Raw genomic sequence first — 11,197 nt, 5'->3', positions numbered from 1 at the left:
ATACTTGAATAATTCAAGTATAAATTAAACCGGGGTTCCTAACCTTTTTTTCTTTGAAAATTCAATGCCCTGCCGCCCTCTAATTTTTCAGCCATCTGAAAAACTAAGAAACGTTATTTTAATTTCAAAAATACCTTATACCAGGCGACCACGAAATGAATAAGCGTTTGGACTTACATAACTTCAATAGTGCAATGGGAACAGATTGTTTGTTGAGAAGTAGAAACGCTTTATTATCACTTTAACCGTGAATATACACAGCTTATGTTGCATATGAAGTAAAGCATTGTGCAGTAGCACAAGACCAAGAATGTATACACTTCGAAAATTATCGCGTCTGCAAGCAACCGCAAATTTGGGTAGATCATATGAGCCGGGATCTGAAATCTTTGCTCCGTCATATATTCGTGTATTCGTACGGTTGGGATAGGCGGGCGCAGTCGTGGAAGAGAGGAAAGTTTCAAATTGAGCTGTGCATGGTACCGATTTAGCAAAGATGAATATTAGGCTACTTGAGAGGACGTGAGCAATAGAAACAGAATGCAGACATCAGTCGAAATGCCAACCGGTGTGCCGCCTGTTTAGACCATCTAGTTTTCACGACCCATTGTGTTGAAAATTGCGCTTGACAGGCGACAGTACCACCACGTTTTAGAGATGAATAAAATATAACGGCACACCGTTAACAAAAACAACCTTTATTTAGCGTGGCATAATAATTGCAGAACATAGATGGATGTTGCGATCGAACTATTCTAGCATGGAGACTTTTCTTCCAATTACTGAATCTTCACCTTGATAAACGCGGTTGTCTCGAATCGTGTAACCGAAGATACAAATAGTGGATTGGTAGTCATTGAGTGATGTACAACTCGAATTCTAAGCTACCGATGATCCCACTGAGTTATATAAGCCTTAGTGATCGTGCAAGACATTATAATACGGCGCAAGACTTGAGCGATTTTTATCGTGGGGTTAGTAAAGTTGTATATCAGCAGCCTGGTTCAACTGAGCATGGTCAATGGTACGTAGGAAATCGTGATGCCTCAAGCTAAGCTTCCTTGTCCAATACTGCAACTATACGCAGCGGAGCTCCGGTCCCTTGGGCTATCTTCTGCGGAAGAGCGATGACGTTGAAATTTCTCCCGCTCTCGGCAAGTTCGTGGAGATTCGCGAGGTTCTCGAAGTTCGGGATGTTCCTTTCGTGTAGAATGCGGTGCGTTCTACAAAATAACGGAACCGACTCAATACATATATATTGAGTATTGTTTATCTCGTATTCAAAAGATGACGCAGCCCTACTGAACTATCCGAATGCGGACCTCTTCAGTGTTATATCCGTACATTTTATATCTGTCTCACGTTTTAGTTTTCAACACGGATTGGCGGATGGCCGGTATAGTTGCTGTATGGTGTTTTCTTGCGGCACGCATTGTATTCGTAGTTGCCAGAGTAGCCTATGCGTCTGGTGGCAGTGGGCCATGAGCAAGGTAGCACGACAAGGTAATTGGTTCGACTCCGAAACGCTTCTTCTCTCGATATTATTGTCAAAGAGAAGAATATTATTCGAGTTGGCGTGCATGGTCTGTTAAACCCACGGCATTCGGTGCGAAAGACTGTAAACGACTTTCGGCGGTAGCACGTTTATCTGGACAAGGCAATTTTTCCTCGAGTCAGCAGACTGACTACCATGAAATCACATGGATGACATCATGAAGATAATTAATTACTATCAAAACCAGAGGTGGTCAGTAACGAAGTACTTCTACTTTTTGAAGTACTCGAAGTAGATTTTTCCTACTAACGCTACTTTTTAAGTAGTTATGATTTTAGACTACTGCTACTTCTACTTGACAGTTTTCAGTTTTGTAGGCAAAAATAACCGTATAATACCTACTTACTTACTTACTTGTGAACCACCACTCCTACTTCTACATGAGTAGAAATTCCGGCGTTACTTCTACTTCTACTTGAGTAGCTACGGAGACTACTTTGACCACCTCTGATCAAAACCCGCTAAATGTCACTCGCTAGCACCATCGGAGCCGAAGAGATAACTCGATCTTGACCCGATTGTACACCGGTCATTGCAGGCTAAACAAACACCTGCACAAACTCGGCTTACACGAAAGTGGACTCTGTGCGGAATGCGGTGTGCCGGAAACGGTCGACCATTTCGTGCTCTTCTTCAATAAATATTCTGTAGAACGGACCCATCTGAGCAGATCCGCAAAAAAGTATCGAACGCCTTACACAGTATTATCTCTCATTGTTCATCAGAGAACGATTCAACCATTAATCGACTGTGTTATATTGACCGGAAAACACATATGACAAGGGATTTGAGGAATAAGCAGTAAACAAGGTTCTGGTGCGCAAAGCCTTAGCAGCTAAGCACCACTCGTTCACAAATATCCAACCACCCACCCACCATATAATTGCAAAAAATGGTTTTATACTCTACCTACATACTCTGTATTCCAATTTTGAAAGTTCACCGATCCGCCAGGACATTTTTTGAAATTTTACCGGTCCGCGACGTGAAAAAGGTTGATAACTACTGCTCTAGACAGCAAAATGTTTCTACGGTATCAGTAGGCTATTGACAATTTAACAATTAAAATGAATCTGCTTAGTAGGATGTCTCCTCTCAGACTGCAATTCTGTTGATGTGAGCTCTGGAGTTTTACTAATAATTAAGCGAAACAGTCTCGTGATTTTTCGAATTTAAAAATTACAAATTAGGTATCAAATTGTTTGTATCAGTAGGCTATTGACAATTTACCGATTAAAAGTAGTCTGCACAGTAGGATATTTCATCTCAGGTGGTTATTCTGATGATGTGAGCTCTGGAGTTTTACTAGTATAATGATGCGAAACTGCCTCGTGATTTTCCTAATTAAAACAATGCAAGTTATTTTGAGGCTTCGCGGACCCCCTGAAAATGCTTCGCGGACCCCCGGTTGAGAACCACTGCTTTACAACCAAGCACCCAGCAATAAAAAATGCTAATCTTCCCTAGATGTGACCAGAGGTGGACAAAGTAGTTAAGAAAGCTACTGATGTAGAATTAGCAGTAGTAACACTAAACTTTACTCAATTACGAGTAGAAGTGGTCATTTTAAAAGCATCCTAAAACTAATTCAAGGAGAAGTAGGAGTAGCGACGCTAAAATTTACTCAAGTAAGTAAGTAAATAAATGATTGTAATAAATACGCTCTAATGGGCTGTCAAAAGCTACTACATACACGAGGTACGAAGTTTCCACACATAAGAATTTGACCGCATCATAGGAGGCAAATGATAATTTTACTTTGGAACATTGTTCTTAACTTTTGTTTATCACAGCGCCCCATTCCAGACAATGTCCTGCTATGGTGCTCTCGACCTATTATAAGGCCCGCCGTTGAAGCAAAAAGTAAAGGCCTAGCCAGACAGGACGCCTATAGCCGAAAACGTATGCGATACTGACAGGTCGCGTACGAAGAAGCGTTCTCTCGTTTTTCGCGAGCCTGACCGAAAGCGTACGGTTTGCGCTATTATCATATGCTAACCAAAATTATGGTAGATCGTAAATATGCCATTTATATTCAACTTTACTTCGGGAGGAAAAAGGCAACAGTGTACTTAGTTTTAACTTCCACGTGCATGTGTTTCGGACAAAAGAACTCTCTGTAACGATACCGTGCATAAAGAGAAATAAAACTGTAATTTAACCAAAAGAGGGAATATATTTCATATATTTTGTCCAGGGAGTTTCAACGGTGGTTGACGCTCAACGGTCTAATGCTTAAAAGTTAAGTGTCCCTTTTTCATATTGAACACACACTGTGTGGCTAGAATGATGGATTACGATAAGATAGTTAGATGACAGATTACGATACGATAGTTATAACCATTCTTTTCTGAACCGTATAGACTGTGATGAAACATGTCATGTGGGCGACAATGTGGCATGAAAGGATTCACGCAACCCGCTGCCTAAATTATATTGTCGATACTTCCGTGACAACATAATGGTCACTTCCTGTCCATTTTTCGCGAAGTACGACGAACATTCAAAACTTTCTTTAAAATTTTGTGATAGGAAAATTATTGTGGTACTCAGAGAAAACAGTTTCTAAATTTCACCATCTTAGTCTCAGTCTCACTCTCTCGCTCAATACTTCTACTGCACAAACTGTAAATAGCGAAAAGTAAGTAAGTAAATCACAAAATATGACTACGTAGAAGTAGCGTAAATTTAAATCTACTTGAGTAAGTACTAAAAGTAGAGGAAAGCTACTTGAGTGCTACGAAAAAGTAGAAGAACTTTCTTAGTGATCACCTCTGGATATGACTAACAGAACAATAAATACATTTCGCGTATTGCTTTTGCTTATACCGCATTACATTTGTATGACTGTAAATTATTTCAAGAGAGTTATAACGTACCTAAGCAAATTTCAAACCTTATTACTAGACCTTTGCTGAAAATAGTTGAGTAGCCCTGGGATAAAGTATTGACGAAGGAAACGAGAGTACAGATTCCTTATGGCCATAAGACCTTCTTTGAGAAAAATAAAGAAAGACGAGAGAGAAGTTGTGTGGACTATTAGAAATCGACCGAGTCTTTATCATAATAATTGCTATTTACTCGAAATCTGTAGAGCGTCCGAAGTCGATGCTCGCAGTGTCAATCCCAACAGCAGCGATGCATCTGTGGTCAATCAGCCATCTTGCCGCATCGGCAGACAGGCCAGGAAAACGAAGATACGGAAGGGCTTCATTCCCTGTCATATTAGTCCCGAAGTATGCCGCTCGGTCTTGGTAAACGTCTCCGTATCCAGTATAAAGCAAAACGATACTGCCAGATCTCATCCGCGCTGTGGAAAAGTTGATATCGGAGTTGGAGTCGGAGCTACATCACAATTATAATTACACCCAGTTACAGTGATGGTTATTTCACGATATCCTTGTGACGATTTCGCATATAAAAGTGATGCAAGCTTATTCTAAAACTACTACGATTGTTGACGTACAATGTCCTCGACAATTCTACTAGTTGCTGACGATTACCCCTGACGAGCGTCAGCCGAAAATATATGGGTTCATTCCAATATGAATGTATACTATTCAATTGTAAATTAAAGATAAAATGGTAAAAGAAGTAAGTAGTTTTGCTTAAAAATGCTTTAAGCAGATGTGTTAATAGTCTACAACAGTGATTCCCAACCGCGGCCCCCAGCTAGTCTTCTTGCGGCCCCCACAAAAATATTGAGAAATCGATATATGAAAAAAAATTATATTTATAAAATACTCTTGCTTGGCTTGGAGTCTGGAGTTTTCAATTAGGATTGCAGGAAAGTTGTGAGTAGACTGCTAAGATACGTCACTGCTATTTCAATGCAATGTGCCCTAACTTTCCAGTTGAACTGGCAGTACCTATAGATATAGGTATAGATATAGGTATTGACAGGACCGTAACTGCCGCACCCAAGCCCCCCAAATGAGGGGAGCGAGCTCGAAGGGGTACCAAAATTATTTAGATAATTAGCATAAATTATAAAGTATATTATGAAATTTTATGCAACTTTTTCAAAGATTTTTCGCGCTGCGCGCGATTTCAAGTTTCCAAGTACCTTAATTATTGGGTACTCTTCCACCAAGATAAATACGCAAGATTTATAGAAGTGGGCATAACGGCGTCGGTCATTACCGCGCCACGACGCACGAAGTCATATAAAGTTTTAGGCCATGTAACATATTACTCCAAGAAGTGTGCCAGAACGATCGGCAGCGAGAAACCCTTGGCCGAAAAGGATTGCCCTTACGCTGACCGAAAACTTCCTTATGTATATTCAAAATACATATAGGTATAATTGACCACAGGCGCCTAAATGACTGACGCCGAATGTTCCTGTCTTGGCAATCTGAACGTCACGAGACAAATAGGCTACCATCCCGCAGGAAAGAATTATATGCCAGTGAAGAACTACCAATTTGAAATCGTGTGCATCTTTTAGTTTAGTATGTTTGGGCGATTCTATATTTCTTGATATAGCAGACTGGACGTCACGAAATAACAAATAACATCATGTAACGAAGTCGTACCAACGGGTCCACCCGTCCGAATATGTATAATTATTATTTACGGGCCCTACAGTTTCGAAGACACCTCACTCAGCTCTACCGGTAAATCTGATTACGTGAGCAGAGAGGACAAGTAATTGATAGCAATATATATGCAATTCCCGATCTTATTGACCTATTTTATTTTGAATTATCGAAAATTTTCGCGCTCCACGCTGGCTCACTAAACGGGGATCCTGATTTCGTGGCAGAAGCGAACAACGGCACTGGGGGTCGGTTTATCACCCTATAGGAGCTCAAGACCTAAGTGTTTTTGGGGCCGGACGAAGTGCTGTTTCGTTCCTGCCAACGGGTATACGCCCGAAGATGTTTAATTATTATTTAGTGGTCCTACCTTTTCAAACACAACTCACTCGGCTCAACCGGTCAATCTGATTACGTGAGCAGAGAGAGGATAAAAATTGATACCAATATATATGCAATTCCCGATTATATTGACCGATTCAATCATGAATTATAGAAATTTTTCGCGCATCGCGCGATTAGTCGAGAAAAGCTGCCTAAAACGGACACCCGATTTAGATGATAAATAGCGGTAAACAGCCACCTAGCCTGAGGGGGTTTGGGGGCTTCGAAGTTCTGTTTATCACCCTATGGGGGGGGGGGGCAAGAGAAACGCTTTTATTTTGGGGGAGGGTGACGAAGTGCTGTTACGGCCCTGGGTATTGATAACTAATTTATGGATAGATGTGCAACAAGTGACTCACGATTGAATACGCCGAGATGCGTACTGCTTAGCCGGCAAAAAGCAGCATAATTGGTAGTCCTATAGCTCGCGACCCAATCGTCCGAATAATTTGATATGTCGGTGTTTATCGAAAGCAAGTGTCGCACTGATTCCAAAAATATGAATTGAAATCTCGCCAGGGCAATAAAACTACTCCGAAATAGCCAGCAAATGTTGATTGTTCTGAACAACGGGAGCGCGGCAACACAATGGCCAATGGCGTCAAGCGAATAATCGGAACAATGCCAATTTTCATATTTTGGTGACTATTTTGGGTTCCTTTCATTGCCTTGGTATTCGTGCGGCCCCGGCCGTACTCTGAAATTCTAAATTTGGCCCTGCCACCGAAAAAGGTTGGGAACCACTGGTCTACAATCATAACCACTTGGTTTAGTAGTAAAAACCTACGTGGGTATTTCGATAAAGCATATGAACTTCGTTACAGACTGCCACTGATTATTTATAATCATTCCTTATGCTATCTCGTGCGTCTCCCGATAGTGAGCTTACGACCTCGCATGCGGCTTTGGCAGCGAAAAAGTTTGAGAAAAACTACTCTAAAATCTACGATCACAAACAATTCATATTCTTTCCATCGCACTTTGTTGTACTATGGAATGTGATCAGATCAACAGCTGTTTTCATTACGACAGAATCATTTTTAGGATACCGTTATCCCCATGTAACGTATGACTATAATACGTAAGATGCCTAACGATCAATACACACTTTCTTGTTCAACTTCCCACTCCATGATATCATCGATCGAAATTTGAGAGTCAGGTCCGAACCTTTCCCCATTTCTCTTCAGATTGATCAAGACACCGGGTCCAATCAGATTTTTCAGGTCGATTTCACTCACCTGTCCGCAAAAGTGCGTTTAATGTCCAATTAGCTTTACTTACCGAATGTAAATTTGAGCTTACTGATTTAATATTCGAGTTCACGTGTATGTTATGAAGGGATGTAACTACGTGACGCTACACTTTCAACGACATACGGCGACAAAAAAGCCAAGAAAAAGACCCGACGAGAGAGAGAGAGAGAGAGCACTCACAAGGAATGGAAAGAACTAGAAAGGGCCGTGGCTTCAAAAAGACTTACGGCATACGGCGACAAAAATCCCTGAAAAATACCCGGCGAAAGAAAGCACTCACAAGGAATGGTAAGAACTAGAAAGCGTCGTGGCTTCAAAAGGATCAATATCGAAAAGACCTGAGACATCGGGCACTCTAGGCCGAGGTGGATGTCAGTCTAAAAAGATCGCAACTGCGTGTCGTTCGATATCCTCCTAGCTGTTCATTACATCGCATTGTGTCTTATCGCATTGTACACTTGTTGGATAATCCCGCCTATGCGAAAAATTATCGAGACGACAGATTTCGCATAGTCGGAAAGGGTCGGTCACACTTTCATTTGTGTGCCTTGGAGTCGACTTTTATCAAAATACACCAGCCAAGCCTGTGTCAACAAAAAGAGTTAGTGTATCATCTAAAAATAGTACATTGAACGCTCTCGTATTCGACATTTCGTGCTGGTGACGTCATATTTTGTGTTACGATTGTTGATATACGCTGTTCTTTTGAATTCTCTACTAGTTGCTGACGATTACCCCTGACGAGTGTCAGCCGAAAATATTCGGGTTCATTTCAATATGAATATACTATTCAATTGTATATTGAAGTTCTGGACCTCCAAGAAGCTGTTCACTTGTACATTGTATGCGACTTGTTCAGATGAAAAATATAACCCAATGATTATCTATCTTATCTATCGAGATATCTATTATCAATATTATACATACGTCTATTCCGTTCAGATAGAAATGATTCGGTGCATCCAGATGTGTGCCCAGATGTTCGGGCTGACTGAAGAATTTCGTACTATAGAAAAAATTCACTGTCCTGTTCACAAAACCTGAAAAGCGAATTCTCAATGTAGCATTATCACGGACAAGGACACGTTTTTTGTCTGGGTTTCAACATACCAGCGAAGAGAGTCTTTAGCTCAAACCCGGATGGATTGTTTGGCCAGTACGCGGCGTGATCGTCGAAGCTATGCGTCAGATCGATCAGATTATCGCCACGGATATTAAATCGAATGTTTGCGAGAGGCTTCCGACATTCTGAGAGTAGAAAAGAACCCATGTTAAAGGTCACATATACTGCTGTGTATATTCAAGCTACAGCTACATTTCAGCATACCTATACCACACACATACGCTTTATGTATCAAATAATATCCTAAACCCAAGTCTTTGGTATTCGTTACTCGCTCTGTAGGCTACCCGTGGTTCTCAATCTGTGGTACGCGTACCATTAGTGACATGCGAAGTCATCATTCCAGGTGGAACGCAGTAAATGCATTAAATGCAGTAAAATTACAGTTTTCTCAAATCACTACGGAACTTTTTCTAATATTAGAAATGTCTTCATCGAATGCGTAGTTACATTACGCGCCATTCGATTCAGTTGCACCACGCCTAGACCAGCTTGTAGAGAAGAAACACTTACTCACAACCATCACTATAATTTTTGCCTTGCTAGTGTGTCCTAATAATAATCAGGGTCGGACTAGCTCGGGCCGCATTTGTTAATAATTCTATATACATTTGTAGTAAAGATGAGCTCTTCGTTAATTTGTAGGTACGCAACAAAATCGTTGAACCTCGAGGTGGTATGCGGTAAGAATAAGACGGAGAACCACTGCTCAATGCTCTGAGTGAAAAATGTAGCAGCGCATATTGTACCCCGGATTTAAAATCCAAAGAAGGTGGCGATGCGGTCTTCATGAAGATTTTACTGTATTTGAAGTTTATGTTCAGAGCTACAACAATGCCATTTCGAAGAGGTTACATAACTACAAAGAATCAAACGGATACCACTGAATCATTGCTATATTTCATCACTTAGTAAACCTCGCTCCTATATACGTACACTGGATAGGTAGGGTGTGGGGTGACTAAAAATAGCAGCAAGATTCATATACTTGAATTTCGACGCGGAAATGCAACAGCTGTGTCCAAAGGGACCAAAAGGAGCAGCGAAACGAAGCAACCGATCACATACATCGTTTTTCTTTCGAAAGACTATAAATAATGACAATATCTCTTCCCGCGGGGGCACCAAGTCCTGGAATGAATCGATGCAAACGATTGATTATTTTTATGTTTCACAAATGCGATTATTTTTACACGCATTGCAATCAACCGTAAATACCGGCTATATCCCACATTTTTACAAATAAGATCTTGATATCCTTCTCACGCCTTCTACACTCCACTCCACTTTTCTATCAATAATTATTTGGTAGATAAAAGTTCGGATTGACGTGATTTAGAATTATGCCGTGTAGAGATACCCTACGCCTATATTTCCGCTCGTTGAAACGTCAATTGTTACGCGTTATCATGTATCTCATTCCCCACACTACTGTATCCAATTGCAAATGTATAGGCTTTCGTTTCCTTAATTTGTGAGCGAATGTAGCACTTCGTCAATTTTGAGTTGATGCAGATACGCAGCAATATCGTCCAATTGCCAACACTCGGATAATATTCTATCGTGCTTACTAAAACGTGTACACAATCCCCATTACACATCATAGCGACATAGGGTTACGATACTCTTGAAGCAGAGATTCCTGTGCAACTTTTGACACCATGTAATCTAGGACTGCGCCAAAAGCATTGTTTAAATCGAATACGTCTCTTGCAAATTTTACATATTTTACGGCTTCTCCGCCTACGACCATCCAGCACGAAATAGAATCTGTGGTCTGGTGAGCCTCCATGATATCTTTCTGTATGAAAAGCGCAAAAATAGTTCATGATTATAGACTATTTCTTTGCAGATTTTGTCGCGGGTTAATTTCGAATTCCGATATTTAATGCCTTGAAACATAGTCGGAATGCAATGGTTTGCCTTGAGAACCGCGAATATATGCCCGGTTGTTCTCCAGCTGCGCATATACGAGTTGGGAACCTGCTTTTTAACTAGAAATTGAAAACGCATAGTCGCAGGTATGCAGTATAATATAGATCATTCTGTGCCAGGCGATTTGACAAGTGAAATTCGAAAATTTGGTACCATAGCCCGATTAGCTATATCACAAAGCTATGAGTAGCCTACTTATAATCTATAAACTAACTCTTCCAATGATGAATAGACGCACGCTGCACAGTGCACACTGTCGTGCGATCCACATTTAATTAAACCTTGCAGAAAAAGCGTAGTTACTTTCCCAATATACTAAAGTATGTCATGAACTCTGTAAACGGACCAAACTAAACTACAGGTTATAGGGCGATATAGAAACAAACTCCATCACATGCGAATG

The 11,197-nt window shown here is 40.8% G+C and overlaps 1 protein-coding gene across 1 annotated transcript; it reads right to left on the bottom strand.

Annotated features, from left to right (window-relative positions):
• Positions 1-205: 205 nt before the first annotated feature.
• On the bottom strand, positions 206-10,660 carry LOC145441842 (isatin hydrolase-like). The gene is made up of 6 exons (XM_080319793.1): positions 9,848-10,660; positions 8,847-8,984; positions 8,664-8,776; positions 7,589-7,721; positions 4,637-4,865; positions 206-1,223 (listed from the first exon to the last, which is right to left on the bottom strand). The coding sequence occupies exons 1-6, from the start codon at positions 9,927-9,929 to the stop codon at positions 1,052-1,054; spliced, it is 867 nt and encodes a 288-aa protein (XP_080175919.1). The 5' UTR covers positions 9,930-10,660; the 3' UTR covers positions 206-1,051.
• Positions 10,661-11,197: the final 537 nt, after the last annotated feature.

Source organism: Botryllus schlosseri, chromosome 6 (genome assembly GCF_051294905.1).
Source record: "Botryllus schlosseri isolate E-star chromosome 6, Bs_hap1, whole genome shotgun sequence".
NCBI classification, from domain to species: domain Eukaryota; kingdom Metazoa; phylum Chordata; class Ascidiacea; order Stolidobranchia; family Styelidae; genus Botryllus; species Botryllus schlosseri.
Note: the sequence above shows the minus strand (reverse complement) of the source record. Positions and strands in the feature narration are given on the sequence as shown.